The following is a 16,775-nucleotide window of genomic DNA, read 5'->3' on the forward strand; positions in this document are numbered from 1 at the left end:
GGTATATAGGATTGTAGTTTTCTTTTTCTTTTGTCTGATTATGAATTCAATTATTTTCTCTATTGTTTTCTGTTTACACCATCACTGTTTTTCTGCTGTAACTTTTGCTTCCTTTTGCTTGCTTTAGGTTTAATTTGTTTTTCTCTCTGTAGTTTATTATGGTGGAATCTTACATTATCAGTTTTAGATTTATCTTCCTTCTTAACATATACAGTTAATGTTATAATTTTTCCTCTAAATACTGGTTAGCCACATCCCCAAATTCTATGTTTTTATCACCATTTTCATTGAGTTTAACGTATTTTTAAAATTTCCCTTGAGATTTATTTTTTGACCCATGGATTATTTAGAAGTGTGTGTTTGTTCATTTGTGTGTGTGTGTGTGTGTGTGTGTGTGTGTGTGTGTGTGTGTGTGTGTGTGGTTTTTTGCTCCTGCCCCCTCCCCCCAGTAATTGGGGATTTTCCTGATAATTTTTACCTAATTTCTAATATGGTCCAAGAAAAATATTGTATTATTACTATTCTTTTAGACTTATTAAGGTTTGTTTTATGGCCTAGTATATGACTTATCTTGATTAATCTTCCATGTGTACTTGTGTACTCTGTTGTTTTGGATACAGTATTCTATAGATGTCAATTAAATCAAGTGAGTTAATGGTGCTCTTCAGGATATCATTATAGATTTTATCCCTGTTTATTTTATTAATTGCTGAAAAGGAAGTGTTAATATCTTCAAAAATGTTTGTGGATTTGTCTTTTTCTCTTTTCAGATATATCAGTGTTTGCCTTATGTATTACAAAACCTTTTTGTTTCATGTACACACACAGGATATTTATGTACCATCAGATAGTTGACCTGTTATGATTCTGTAATATTTTCTTAATTCTTAATGATCTTCCTTGTCCCTAAGTCTACTTTATCTGAAATTATTGAAGCTACTGCAGAACTCTTTAGGTTAGGGTTTGTGTGATGTATCTTTCTCTATCCTTTTAGTTTCAATCTAATTATTTACATATAAAGTGGGAGTCTTGCAAGCAGCATATGGTTTCATCTGATGTTTCATGCACTCTAACAACCTATGTTTTTTAATCTGTGTGCTTAGAACTTTCACACTTAAAGTGATTGTTGACACAGTTAAATAAAATCTACCATATTCTTAGCTGTTTTCTATGTTTGAAATTTTGTTCCACTCTTTGTCTTCTTGAGATTAAGTGGGAATTTTAAGGTTGCATTTTATTTAATTTATTCATTATTTGTACCTCTTTCAAAATTCTTTTTCGTGTTTGCCTTAGAATTTAAAATATACATTTTAGGTGGGCCTGAGTGTATTGGTGTTTACAACTAATTGATCACAACCAGTTACAGATTTCTTTGTTCCTTCTCCACTCCCACTGCTTCACTCAACTCTAAAAAATAAAATAAAAATCATATATATATATACTTTTAATATAATCTCTATCTGCCTTCAGTAACACTATGCCACTTTACATGTAATGTCAAAACTTTATAACAGTATATTTCCAATTCTTCCTTTCCATCTCTTGTGCCATTGTTGTCATACGTTTTACGTTTACATATATATATATATACACATAGCACAATGTTACAATTATTGTGTTAAATAGTAAGTTATCTTTCAGAGAAATTAAAATGTGATTTTCAAAAGCTATATTCTATCCGTATTTATTCCATTTCCAGTTTTCTTCATTTCTTTGTGTATGTCCAACTTTCTTCCTAGCATCATATGCTTTTGTCTAAATAACTTTGTATATTTCTTGTAGATTAGGTCTTCTGGCATTAAATTACGTCAGTTTTTTAGTTAGTGTGTGTGTTTTTTTTGTTTGTTTGTTTTGTTTTTTTGGCTAGAAATTCTAATATCACTTTCAATTTTAAAGAATATTTTATCTGGGTAGAGAATTGTGGGTTGACAGTTGTTTTCTTTCAACACTTAATAAATGTCTTGACTTTCATGGTTTCTGAAAAGATTTTTGCTGTAATTATTATCCTCATTCCTCTGTAGGTTAACTTTTTTTTTTCCTACTACTGTGACTGCTTTCAAGAGTTTCTCTTTGCCATTGGTTTTCAATCAGTTTGACTTGCTTCAGTGTAGGTATGGGTTTTTTTATTCGTACTGCCTGAAATTTTCTGAACATCTCGAATCTCTGGTTTGGTGTCTGTCACTAATTTTGGAAAATTCTCAAAAATCATTTTATTAAATGTGTGTGTGTTTTTTGCCCTATTCTCTATTTTCCTTGTGGGATTCCAATTATACATATTACATCATTTCATATTGTCTTACTGCTCTTCCATACTTTGTTCTGTTTTTATTTTTCACTATTTTTTCACTTGGTGTTTAATTTGAGTAAATAACTATTGAGCAAACTATTGACCTATGTCCATCGCCACTGATACTTTCCTTGGTTGTATTGCCTCTGCTGCTGAGCCCAGCAAAGACGTTCTTTAACTTTGCATCTTTTATTTCTACCCTATCTGATTATGCCTTATAGTTTTTATCTCTCTTCTAAAATTACCTATCTGATCTTACATGTTTTCTACATTTTCTATCAAAGCATATTAATCATAGCTATTTTAAATTCCTTGTCTGAATGTTGCAACATCTGTGTTGTATCTAAGCCTGGTTCTCATGATTGTTTCGTCTGTTCAGACTGAATTTTTTCTTGACTCTTGCTATGCCTCAAATTTTGTTGAACATCTGACATATATGTGATGGTAGACACTGAGGTAAGATCTTTATACGTTTGGTGACGTGCACATACTTCCTTCTACTAGGGCTTTATATGGAAATTTGTGTTAGTTTAGTCAGAATTTGGCCTGGGTTTAAAGTTGGTTATTGATAAAGTTTATGAAGTTTAAGCATGTTGGTGCTATGGGCAGCAGTGTCTTCAATACCTCTAGTACAGGTTTTCTCAACTTCAGCACAGTTAGTAACAACTCCATGTTGTAAAGGGGGTATGCTGTGCGTTGTAGGATAGTTAGAAGAATCTCTATCTTTTACCTATTAGATGCCAACAGTATCCTTCCAGTTGTGACAATCAAAACGTCCACAGACATTGTCAAATGTCCCCTGATTGGGGCAGGAGGGCTAACCCATAAGTGAGAATCAGTAGAGATATTTGCTTTGGCTTCCTGTTTTGGCTTTGGGCTCTCACTTTTTGTGCTGCTTATCAGAGAGGCTTTATCTCTTGCATTTTTCCAGCTATATTCCTCTCAATTTTTACTAGGCGTTTGTTAGTGTGGTGGTGGTAGGTAGTACTATGGGGTGTTCTCTTATGTTGTGTTTAAGTCCCAGCCTTGGGAAGCACCAAGAACCTGTGTCTTAGATGTGTGACCTTTACTAGATTTTCTTTCTTTCCTTCAGGAGTAAAGCCCTATATTCTCTTCCTTCCAGCTGCACTGAGTATCCATCTGCCAGTGACCTCAAGCTGCGGTTTTAATGCCTCCCCTGATGATTTAAGACCTTTTTTTACTTAGAGAAAATTGAGGAGATAGGCCTTGGTGAAGGTTGACAGCATCAATTCTCCTCTCCCAGCTGCAATGGGATTCCATCAGAGCTCTATATAGATCTTAATGGTCTCCCTACTGAAGATCAAACATTTGGTTACTTAAGTGAAAAAGGATGGGTGGTTTTGGCAGTGGATGCCATTTTCCTCTCCCAGCCAGGATCATAGGAGGGAAAGACTTTTCTTGATTCTTCCTTATTTTCCCTGTGGGAGCCTCTTGGGGTTCCTGTTGAAAGACCTTCCCTGTGGTGACAACCCCTCTATGTCCATAACCCTAAAGGTCTTGTACACTCACTCTACCACACTTTGGTCTTTAGCACTTAATTAAAGCTACCTTGTTTATTATATGTTTTCATGGCCTTTAGTGGAATCTGCTCAAGACAAACATATGCACAAATTCTGTTTTTCTCTGTGCTTCTGTTTTGTCTCTATTGAATCTGATTTAGTTATCTTTCTTGCTACCTCAGTTCTCTAAGGATTTCAAGAAAACTCATTAATTTTTAGTACGTCTAGCCTTTTTGTTCTTGTAGGAAGGCAGCAATAGTATTTCCAACCTTCTCCATTTATAAGCTGAAACAGGAACACCCTATTATCTTTTATGATGTTCATGAATACGCAATAATGTCCTTATTGACTATTATTTTTTTCAACCCAGGAACAAATTAATGATATCACATATGTAATTTTCATGTTTCTTTTAGTAACATTTGCTATATAACTGTTTCTAAACATTTTCCCCTTAGAAATTAAAATTATTTGAATAAGCCAGGCTTATGGTTTTGCATAGTGTCTCTGAAAGGTGTTTGTCTAATTTTCTCTCATGGTTAGTTTCAGGTAAAACTTTTTTGACAATAATACTACAGAGGTGGTGCTGCTGTCCTTAATGTTCTACCTCTGTGCACCCTAAATTATACAATTTTGGCAATCATACCTTAGTAACACTGAAGATAAAAAAAAGCTAATACATGGGTGGAACTTGGATGATACATGAATAGTGTCTTCCCCAAAATCTTTGACTTAGTTATTTTATCATCCATTAATAATTCTTGACTAATTTAATAATTGATATTATGTCTGTAAAATGGTGATTTTCCACCATTCCTTCTACTTTATTAATTAGCCTCTGCAGAATTAGGTAATCAGTGTTCATGCATTATTAAGGACTCAGGTTCTTTCCACACCTTTGATATCCTTAGAGTATTGGCTTTTGTACTTAAGCTAGTTTCCATTGAGACTACAAAATAGCTATACAAACGGGTATTCCATCCAAATAATGTCCAAAGGCAGAAAAAGCAGTTTTTCCTTCCATGCATTTCTTCTGGAGCAAGAACACCTTTTACAGAATTCTAAGCATTACTTTCTTGTTTCATTGGCCAGAATTCGAGTACATGCTTTACACTAACCAATCAGAGAGAGAGAGAGAGAGAGAGAAACCTTGATATCTTTGGAAAAATTATGTCCTACCTGCTGTGGCTAGGGATCAGCCCAGGACCTGTGATTTCTGTGTCTTTGTAGAAGAGACAACATATGTGAAAATACTGGATTTCTAATAGGAAGCTGAAAAGTAGTGTTTCAGGCCAAGGTTGGCAAGGAATAATGCATGTTATCAACCTTTGGCACTCTCTGTGCCTCGCCTTCCTATTTCAGTCATATTCAGAACATAGCCTGTCCTGCCACAGTGCATACATATATTGATGAGAGAAATCGTAAGTTCACCTCACATGCCCAGGGGTAAAGAATGTCCCTTTCCTTTTATTTTCTCAGAAACACAGATTGTGCTATCATGCAGCGTTCCCCCAGTGAATCCACCTGTTTCATCTGCACGGACTGTTTTACAGACCCTGTCACCATAAGCTGTGGGCACAGATTTTGTAGTCCCTGTCTCTGCCTCTTATGGGAAGATGCCCAACCATCTGCTCGCTGCCCTACGTGTAGGACAGTATCACAGAAAATGGACTTCAAAAGCACTATTTTTCCTAATAAACCAAAACCAGTTGTCTACCAGTTACAAACCTCTGCGATGCAGGTCTGTAGGAGTCACCAGCAACTCAAGAATTTCATCTGCGAAACTGACAAGAGCCTACTGTGTTTGCTGTGCTCTCAATCCCCAGGGCATGCCACTCACAGACACTGTCCAGTAAAGGAGGCTGCTGAGTATTACAGGGTAAGTACTGCCTCTGAATGCACTTTGAAATGTGAAGGACCCGTGATCTGACAGGTAATAAGTGAAGACATTCTTTTGTGCAACAAACAAATAGAATTACTAAACACCATGTAGTAGGTACTGCTCTAAACACTAGGAATAAAGCACTGAAGAAACCAAACATTGCTGCTTACTTGAAGTTTACTAACACAACCGCGATTACAATGAACCTGTTCTAATAGCAGATTAGAAACACTGGCCAATATGTATTAACAGTTTCATAGAAAAACTGAGGACTGATGTTTTCAGATTAAATATGAAGCAGATTCTTCAGAAAAATGGATCACATTTTTGAAGTTCAGAAACTCTACCTTTGGTTTGATTGGCCTCTCAGATTTGACCATAGTGTTTCCAAGCCCTGACATCTCTGCTCTCTATACTTTTTATTTGTCTCATGTCTGTCCCCCTCTCTTTTTGAAGCATCTAAAATGTACTATATTTGCTTTTCTAGTGCTCAAATTTATAGTTCTTTTGCAGGAGTTTCTCCTGATGCAAATGAAATCTATTTGGAAAAATAAACAGAAAAATAAGAGAAATCTAAACAGAGAGACCAACATAATCAGAGCATGGGAGGTAAGCAGTAGGAACCTTTTTCCTCAGAACCAGCTTGAGACAGACACTGTGATAACACACAGGGAAGGAACTCATAATGTCCCCTGGGAGGGATGACCAGAAAAATGAGCTGTGTATGTTTTGCTACAGGGTATCATAAACTTCCATGTGGGATTTCATGTTGGATCCAATATGTAACTAAATGATTTTTCCTGATTTTCTGGATAAAGCAGTATCTACCAATAATACATTAGAAAGGAAAATGTGCTAAAAATGGAATGTAAGATTGCTAAGGTAAAAGTAAAAATGTGATTCTACAGGAGCTTAACTGACACTGAATGTTACAAAAGCTTCTCAAACAATTGAAAATCTATCTGATGCTAATGTGTTAGTAGAATTTGAAAATTCATGGGCATTGGTGACAGAGTGGTTTGAAGAGCAAGAAAGCTAAAAATGAAAGAAGCCATAAAATTATTTGGACCTGTACATAGCTCCTATTGATTAGTATGTGAAGTAAGAAATTAGGCAGTGATGAGAGGTATGGCTAGAAATGCAATGATAGCCAGGTCTAGAATGTGGATGCCTAGCTACGGATTTTGGATTGTATCTTCATTAATTTACAATTGAGCACCTGAAAGTACAATTGAAACTGAAGAAGTAAACTAAACTACATTTTTTATTTTCAAAGAACTCAAGCACTCCTGAAAGAGACATATTAACAGGCACTAATAGGGAATAATAGCTTAGTAAGCAGGAATCTGTATACGGTGCTGCAAGAATTCCAAAGGGGATCAATAAAATTATGTTCATCATTTAGGATGGATTTGCTAATGAATCTTGCATTCTTATGAGAGTCTGTCATGTGTTGCTCAGTGTTCTAGCCCAACAAAGAGACACAGAAGTGGACAAAAGTAGAAACAAATCACTGACCCCAGAGCATATAATCTACTGAGGGTATTCAATCCACAAATAAAAATGTTAACTTTATAATATGTCATGTGTGTGAAGTGCTTGGGATAAGAATAAAGCAGAAAATTGGTATAAAGAATACAGGTTTGGGGAACGTGCACTGGTCAGGGAGGATCCATTGTGAGGTTACTTCTGGGCAGAGATAAGAAGGGGCTAAGGGAATGAACTAGTGGCTTTCTGGGACCATATCTTTCTGGGGCAGGAAACACAAGGTATAATAAGTAAAATAAAAGAGTAGAAAATAGTGTTGAATCAGGAAGGAAAGTGAAGTAGGAGTTTTCCTTAGCAATAAAGCTTATTATCTGAGTTTAGAAAGAGGAAGTTCTCGGTGAGTTGTAGGGGAGGGGTCATTGCACACACGAGCATAGCAAGTTTGATTACATTTGATCACTATGCCTGGCTTTGCTTGCGATAAAAGTTTTAGCATGTTTAACGGCTGTGTGAAAAGGGAAAAGATAGTGTGAAAAAGTAATTAAGTAAGAAGGAGAGGGAGAGGAAGGAGGAGAGAGAGACACCACAGAAAGAGGGAAACAGAAAGACAAAACAAGCAAGAGAGACAGAGACAGTGGGACACAGAGGCAGCAGGAGAGAATAGATATTGTGGGACGGCAATCTAGAGAAAGGGAGGTATGAGGAGTCTTGAGTAAGAAGCAGGCTGAGTCAAGCACTGGCAAAAACAATGGTTTGGAAATGGAGGTGACTTAGAAAGATCATGTATGGTGTCTTCTGTTTTCCTGAGGAAGTAAATTGTTGCTTTCTCCTGAAAGTGTACATTTAATTTGAGTAGGATTGTTGATGAGAATTATTATTTAGATTTAGTAATGAAGACGTTATAATATATAACACAACATAAAGGCTGATCATAAATTCCTTTCTATATATATAAAATGTGGAGGTTTGAGGGAAAGTAGGTGAAAACAACAATGCAGGGAAATAAATGGAGGAAGGAAGGAGAGGAGGGAGAAAAAGAAGGGAAGAAACTAAATTTGTGATTTTTCAGAAGTGCAAAGGCATAAAACTATATTTAGGACTTTTATAGTTTCAGGTCTCATATTTAAATCTTTAATGCATTTCAAGTTGATTTTGGTATATGGCAAGAGGTACAGTTCTGGTTTCATTCTTCTACATATGGATGTCCAGTTTTCCCAGCGCCGTTTATTGAAGAGGCAGTCTTTTCCCCAATATATGTTCTGGATGCCTTTGTCAAAGATCAGTTGGCTGTAAGTATGTGGGTTGATTTCTGGGTTCTCTGTTTTGTTCCGTTGTCTACTTTTACACCAGTACCATGTTTCTTTGGTTACTATAGCTTTGTAATATAATTTGAAGTCAGGTAGCATTATGCCTCCGGTTTTATTATTTTTCTCAGGATTGCTTTGGCTATTCAGGGTCTTTTGTTGTTCCATATGAATGTTAGAATTATTTTTTCTATTTCTGTGCAGAATGTCACTGTATTTTGATGGGGATTGCATTGAATCTGTAGGTTGCTTTGGGTAGTATGGACATTTTCACAATGTTAGTTCTTCCAATCCAAGACATGGAATGTCTTTCCATCTTTTTGTGTCCTCTTTAATTTCTTTCAGCAACAATTTGTAGTTGTTCTTTTTGGAGATCTTTCACCTCCTTGGTTAAATTGATTCCTAGGTATGATGGCTTTTGTAAATAGGCTTGCTTTCTTGATTTCTTTTCCTGCTAGTTTATTGCAAAGGTCTATGAAAAATGATTACATTGTATAATGTTAAATATACTAATTATCCTGATTTGAGCCTCACATATTGCACACCAGTATGGATATTCAACTCTGTACCCTATAGATATGTACAATCAGTTATGTTTAAAAGAAAAAACAAAAACAAAACACTACATTTGATAAAACAGTACAAAACAGGAGACAAAGAACAGGTGATAAGGAAAGAATGAAACCATCTGGACACATGATCTAATTAACCCAATGTCACTGCAGGGTTTTGTAAATCTGCGGATGGTCATGATCAGGGCTGAATATCCTAAGGTGTATCAATACCTCCATGAAGAAAAGCAAAAACATTTAGAGACCCTGGCAAAGGAAGGCAAGATAATTTTTCAGCACCTCAAGAGAAGTGAAGCAAGAATGGCTAAGAGGGGGATACTCCTGAAAGAAATGTATGAGGAGCTGAAGAAAATGTGCCATAAAGCTGATGTGGCCCTGCTCCAGGTAAGGACTGAGGAAAGAAGTCAGGGTACTGAACACCAGCCTGCATAAGAGTCATTTATATCTGCTGGAGTCTGCATCCTATTTGATCTCTGTTATTTTTCTGGTTCTACAGTCCAGATTCTGCCTCTCCTGACTTTGTAATAGCAGGTTTTACTCCTCCAGTGTAACCTGTAGACCCAGTCTCACTCTTGCCTTATACTGCAGAAGGAAAAATATGTGGAAAGATTCCAGTAGCAGATCCCAGAAAATCCTTTCTAAACTTTTCCTGCTATATTTACAGTTTCTTATCAACTGCAATGCAGCAGATTGTGAATACATAATTTTGGACCTGGACTTGTCAATATGTGAAAATGTGGGATTTATATAATTTATGTACTCTTTCAGTTTTCAAGTTCTAATTTTGGGGCCCACATACCTTTACAAGGACTTTGGAAAGACTTCTGTCAATCTTGCTGTAGATTACCACATAGTAGAGCATCTTCTTTACGCTTCCATTTTTTAACCTAAGAACAACTTCGGACTTTACATTTTATCAACTCTATACAGATGTGAGACTGAGTTTCATTGTTATAAGGATTAAGAAAATGACAAATGACTTTACCTAAAGAAGGAAAGCAGAAATATTGAGTTTTTCAGTCCAGAGTGATATCCTCAGACTACTGTGGACAGGAGAGCCATCTTCTGCTTTAAACTAAGCCTTCCCCTCTCTCTCTCTCTCTATAGGATTTGGGAGACATAATAAAAAGGTAAGTTTGCCCCTCTATCCAAATCATGGTAATTACAACAGTGATCAGGCTGTTCCTGCTGAGACAGACCCACACATTTTAGTGAGAAACTTATTTCTGTCTTATTTATTCCTTCCTTCTCTAAAAGTCATCTAGGCTTTATACTGACTCACCTCAGATAAAAGTGAAGGATGGGGAGCAGTTTCATTTGCAAGGCTTAATATAAAAGTAGCAGTAAGACAACTTTTTCCTTCCAAATCCTAATTGGAAAAGGCAAAAATCTCACAGAGGCAGCACGTAGAAGAATGGTGAGATTAGAAGAACGGGAGCATCACCATGAAGGAACATGCTATAGAGCTGAGGCTTCAAATGCAGCAGGTGACATGTTCTAAAAATCTGGCATCTATTGAATTTTTGGGATTTAGTGAAAATTGCTGCATGGCTCACTAGGGAAACTGGAAGAGTGGAAACTGATACGATTATGACTAAGATGACATTCTACTCAGATTGAGTGTTAAGAGCAGAGAAGCAGCTTGTAAAATACGGTGATAATTGCAGTATTTCTCAAATTGAGTTAGTTCACATCCTTTAAACCTAGTTGTGAGGATTCTGATGGAGCATGTCGACGGGTTGCTAATGATACCTGTGGGCCTGGTGGTAAGTGGGTCTTCTTCTTTGCAGGAGTGAGTTAGTGCAGCTGTACATGCCTCAGCCTGTGAACCCACAGCTCAGTGCATGGTCCATCACAGGGATGTCAGAAAGGCTTAACTTCTTCAGAGGTAAGAGGCAGTGTTCTGGTGTGGCAGTTGTAGTATATTCTACATGAGTAGATGCACTAGGGTGGCCTCTCATCATTTCTCTATTCTTTTTTTATTTTTTAGTTTTTGAGTGGTTCAATTTAATTAATCCTAAATTGCACAATCATTATGGAACACAAGAGTAGAAAAGATATCATATACGTTTTTATGTATTCATGGCTTGAAATGGTTTTCAAAAAAACCATTAAATTTACAAGCCAGTTCAACAAATTGAAATTGTGCATTCTATTTGACTAATTATTATTTTGATATGAAAGATTATGTAATTTTTATTTTTCTTTCCTTTTTTTGATTTTATTGTATTTCTTTTTTAACCTACAGTGAGAATTAGAAAAAGGCAAAGTACATTAAAAATGACATTGAATTTTTTTATATATACACAAAGTCTTGCTGAAATTTCATGTTAGGGTCAATTTCCTCTATTAGTCTTTGAAGAGAACAGGGAAGCAGGTTAATATGTAAACCTTTATAACTAACTGTACAACTGCCACTTTACTGTCAGAGAAAGCTAACTGAAGCCTGGTAAAAATAAACAAACAAAACAATGTGGCAGGCTGTTTGTTATGTGATTACTTACAGTGAGTAATTATATATATATACCTCACTTAGGAAAAGACATGGAAGGATGTTATGATACATATTAATTTTTCAATGTAGCATGTAAACTGCATATTTATTCAGGTCATTTCAACTAAGGTTATATTGAGATGTTTCTTTTCTTAGAAACATCTTAATGTTATTTAAATGTTTACCTAAGATTGAATTTTCAAAGAATGTATTTGAAAAACAAGATTGACAAAAGCATTAAAATATGTTTGTAAACAAAAGGTACAACCACAAAGCAGATTAGGGCTGCATAAGACAGATGAAAATGAATGGTGTGTCTATTCGACAGAAGAGAAGCAGCCATGGGAAGGGATCAGGAGAACTCTGATTTAATGGTGCCAAAGTCAGAAATGATGAGAGGGAAACCACTTCTAAAAATGGCACATACAGATTTTCAGTTCATTTCACCTTTGCTTGCTTAAGTTTGTGAAGTTCTCACACCTTAGGCAAAAATCGTCACTACCTAGGACTAATAATAATAATAATATCATAGATTAAATATAATATGTTTATTTTTGTCGCATTTATTTTACTTTGTGACAGTTTATTAGTGGGAAGGCGTAAGTAAATTAAAAGTCATTTTGCTATTTACTTGGTGTCTTATGAGCAAGTTCCCAAATTATCAATGGGCTAGTAAAAATAAAGTCATACCTTGACCTTCTACTGCTTTATGTATTCTTCAAGGTTTGTTTTATCTGGTTGTATGATTAGAGATTTGTTTACTCTGCAAGTGAACAAGAAGCCCTTGCTAAAGTGTCTCAGTATTACCCGTGACACACTCTGTATCCCACTTGTGATAAAGTGCTATGCTGGAGCCAGATAATACTGACTCATGAAAACTAATTGTTAAATGTTTTGGAGTTTTGTGAATGATTATTAAATGGTTGATAGCTTGAAGTTCACCATAGTGAGATAGGAACATTTCCAGCAAACAAACAAACTAGTTGTGCTTGTTTGTTTGTATGTTTGCTTTCAGGGATTTGCTTGTCAAACATTTGCCAGACCACCCTCTGAACTTTTAAATTCTGTTTTTCTGAATTCATTGTTTTGTTTTTACTGCAGTATATATTACCTTGGATCACAAGATAGGCAGTTATCATGTGCCTCTCTTTGAAGACCTGAGACGTTTGCAAGGCAGCCCTGACTATCCAAACATGCCTCATAACCCGGCAAGTTCAGAGTATGCTCCTTCATGGGGAGCTCAGACCTTCACCTCTGGCAAACATTACTGGGAGGTAGATGTGGGAAACTCTTGTAATTGTGTTGTAGGACTTTGCAGAGAATCCTGGACAAGGAGGAATGACATGCGACTAGACTCTGAGGGCATCTTTCTACTTCTTTGTGTCAAGGTGGATGACCATTTCAATCTCTTCTCTACTTCCCCATTATTACCACACTATATTCAAAGGCCTCAGGGCTTCTTAGGGGTGTTTCTGGATTATGAATGTGGTACAGTAAGCTTTATTAATGTTGCCAAAAGTTCCCTCATTTGTAGTTTTCTCTCATGTTTCTTCTGTTTCCCTCTCAGACCTTTCATTTGTTATGGACCCAAATGATCAGGGTCAGGTCACACACCTGACCAAGGTGATGGGAATTCTAATAGTGAAGGATTTTCCTATCCTGGTGACTTCTTTAATGGGGAAATCAGTTATACTTCATTAACTTCATTTTACCTTCAGGAGATATAATAATTTTACCATTTTTTAAAGTGTTGATCATGTTAAGTATGTGCATTCGTCTTTTCTATTTTATTTAAATAAAAGCAATATCTTTTATTACATTGTGAAGGATGTGTGCTCTTTTAACTATCTGAGTTAGCTAGTGTTGCTTTGTGTTGCTTCGCCCCCCATGGTTTGTCGCCCCACTTCCCCTGGGTAATGGAGATGCAAAAGATTACTCAAAGCCTATCTCTTCTGAGCAGTGAGAGGCCCCGAAGTGGTTAATCTCCCAACAGATCCCTCAAGTGAGAGCCATCCCTTCCTTGGGAAATTAATGCCAAATTGGGGTTCTCTTCTTGCATTTATTTTCCAGTCCAGGAAGTTGCAGGAAGAGAACAAAGGTGGGGTTATAGTTTAAAAATATAGGCTGGTAACTTTCAGTGAAACAAGCCAGATGACATTCCAGTAAGGCTATCAACAAAAGCTTTGATCTTAACAAACATTCCTTCTCCCTCTAGCAGTTTCTCAGTATCTTTACATAACAATCAGTAACTAGTCTGTCTTTGAGCCAGCAACTTGCTGTGCCACAATTCTTTATCTTACACTGGAGACTTATAGCCTGAGGAAAATTTCCTGTCCTTGCAAGGTCAATATTTGAAACTGCAAGACTTTGGAAAGCCAGGCCCTGTGAAGTACATATGCTTTTTAGTACATTCTACAAGCTAGAGGTAAAAGAGTACATGTGTGTGAAAACCCAGCTAAATAGGTCAATGCAAAGGGTAGATGATTTGCCTTCCAGACAGCCTTCATGAAAACCCAGTGTCAGCCTAGAATTCTCTTCTCCCTCTATTTACCTGGCTAAATCCTATTCCTCCATCAGTTCTTAGCTTTCTGAACCTGACAAGGTCTCACTGTAAGATGACCTCAAGAACAGCTTATATCTTTCCTTGTAAAACTCTTAGCAGAATTTGGGTTTTCTTTTCTGCTTTGCAAAATACGAGAAGGGAAGGCCCATGTCAGTTATGCTCACAGCCATATTCCAGGAATGAAATGCCAGGCTAAGGATATGAGAGACATTCAAGAAATATTTGAATAAATAAATAAATAAATAAATAAATGTGTAAGAAAATTATTAAAACCAAAAGCTATAAATTCAACACAAAGATCCAAGATTGTAGCTACAATGAGTGGGACAGAAAGTGCTGAGAAATATTTAAGAAAAAGTGAATTATGTTTGTCAGATTTATGGATTCAGAAATGCTTTATAACTTACAAAAGAATGTATACAATTTGGTTCCTCAGTGTTGCTATATGGATTTCTCAGTGATGAACAAAGTATTACAGGAATATATTCAAATTTTATCAGTTATAATGGTTCAAATGATAAGATCTGAGCACTATGTACTTCACTATTTTTAAGAAAAAATACATGTAGTCAAGATATCTGGAAAATACACTTCCCAGAATGAGCAATAAACATGACTTCTTAAACTCAGAAAATTATCCAACAGCCAGTAGTCAAATTTCATTTCTGCAAATGTTCTAGACCCAGATATAAAAAGTTTACAAAGTAATCAGACATTAAAATACTTCCACCTTTCTCTTTCTGTCTCCGTCTCTCTCTCTCTCCTCCTCCGACATCCCTTCCATCTTCCTTCACCTTCTCTTTCTCCTTCCATACTTCTGCCTTCCTTTTTGCTTTACCTCAAACTGAATATTAAGTAGGGAATAGTCTGGTGATTAAATTCACTTCTGTGAAGGTTTAACAGAAAAGAAGCTAGATCTAGATTTTCAGATACAGGCACACCTCAGACATGTATCGGTTTGTTTCCAAATGAATCCAATAAAGTGAATAGCACAATAAAGCAAGTTGCATGAATTTTTTGATTTTCCAGTGCACGTAAATGTTTACACTATACTGTACTCTATTAGGTGTGTAATACCATTATGTTTCAAAAGTGTGCATAACTTAATTAAAAATGTTTTATTGCTAAAAAACGCTATCTGAATCTTCAGAGAGTCTTCTTCTTGTTGGTGGAGGGTCTTGCCTTGATGTTGATGGCTGCTGACTGATGACAGTGGTGGTTACTGAAGGTTGGGGTGTCTGTGGCAATTTCTTAAAATAAGACAGCAGTGATGTTTGCCACATCAATTGGCTTTTCCTTTTACAAAAGATTTCTCTGTGGCATGTGATGCTGTCTGATAGTATTTTACCCACAGTAGAACTTCTTTCAAAATTAAAGTCATTTCTCTCAAATCCTGCAGCTGTTTTGTTACCTCGGTTTCTGTAATATTCTAAATCCTGTGTTATTTTAACAGTATTTATATCATTTTCATTAAGAGTAAATTCCATCTCAAGAAACTTTCTTTGCACTTCCATAAGAAGCAACTCCTCATTTATTAGTTTTATGATGAGATTGCAGTAATTCAGTCACATCTTCAGGCTCCACTTGTACCTCTCTTGCTATGTCCACCACATTTGTAGTTACTTCCCTCCACTGAAGTCTGAAAACCTTGAAGTTATCCATGAAAGTTGAAATCAACTTCTTCTAAATTCCTGTTAATGTTGACCTTTTGACATCCTCTCATCAATCAGGAATGTTCTTAATAGCGACTGCAATGTTGAATCCTTTCCAAAAGGTTTTCAATTTACTTTGCCCAGATCCATCAGGTGACTATCTATGGCAGTTACAGCCTCACAAAATATATTTCTTGTGTTAGCAAGCATGAAAAAAATCTTGTGCATCTCCATCAGAGCTCTTGTGTGACAAGGTGCATTGCCAATGAGCAGTAGTATTTTGAAAGGAATCTTTTTTTTTCTGAGCAGTACGTCACAACAGTGGGCTTAAAACATTCAGTAAACCATTCTGAAAACAGAAGTGCTGTAATCCAGGCTTTGTTCTTTCATTTATAACGCACAGGCAGAATAGATTTAGCTTAATTTTTAGGGATCCTAGGATTTTCGGAATAGTAAATGAACATTGGTTTTAACTTAGTCACTAGTTGCATTTGCACCTAGCAAGAGACTCAGCCTGTCCTTTGAAGCCAGGCATTGACTTCTCCTCTCTAGCTGTTAAAGTCCTTGATGACATCTTCCAAGACGATGCTGTTTTATTTACATTGAAAATCTGTTGTTCAGTTTAGCCACCTTCATCAACGATCCTAGCTAGGTCTTCTGGATAACTTGCTGCAGTTTTTACATTAGCAACGTGCTGCTTCACCTTGTAGTTTTATGTTACTAGAGATGGCTTTTTTCCTTAAACTAACCTCTGCTAGCTTCCAACTTTTCTTCTGCAGCCTTCATAAAATTTAGGGCATTTGCTCTGGACTAGCTTTGGCTCAAGGGAATGTTGTGGCTGATTTGATCTGTACAGACTACTAAGACTTTCTGTATATCAGCAGTAAGGCTGATTAGCTTTTTTTTTTTTTTTTTATTCATGTGTTCAGTGGAGTATCACTTTTAGTTTTCTTCTAGAACCTTTGCATTCACAAGTTGGCTCCCTATTTGGCGCAGGAGCCTAACACATGGCC

The 16,775-nt window shown here is 36.3% G+C and overlaps 1 protein-coding gene across 1 annotated transcript in view; it reads left to right on the top strand.

The window, feature by feature from the left end:
• The window catches only part of LOC134376172 (tripartite motif-containing protein 77-like), a 32,782-nt gene extending 19,640 nt beyond the window's left edge, over positions 1 to 13,142 (top strand). Inside the window, exons 2-7 of the mRNA XM_063094815.1 lie at positions 5,287 to 5,686; positions 6,203 to 6,298; positions 9,207 to 9,437; positions 10,161 to 10,183; positions 10,844 to 10,941; positions 12,649 to 13,142. Coding sequence (XP_062950885.1) covers positions 5,287 to 5,686; positions 6,203 to 6,298; positions 9,207 to 9,437; positions 10,161 to 10,183; positions 10,844 to 10,941; positions 12,649 to 13,142 — 1,342 coding nt within the window. The remainder of the gene's footprint in view (positions 1 to 5,286; positions 5,687 to 6,202; positions 6,299 to 9,206; positions 9,438 to 10,160; positions 10,184 to 10,843; positions 10,942 to 12,648) is intronic.
• Positions 13,143 to 16,775: the final 3,633 nt, after the last annotated feature.

This window comes from Cynocephalus volans, chromosome 4, assembly GCF_027409185.1.
Source record: "Cynocephalus volans isolate mCynVol1 chromosome 4, mCynVol1.pri, whole genome shotgun sequence".
NCBI lineage: Eukaryota > Metazoa > Chordata > Mammalia > Dermoptera > Cynocephalidae > Cynocephalus > Cynocephalus volans.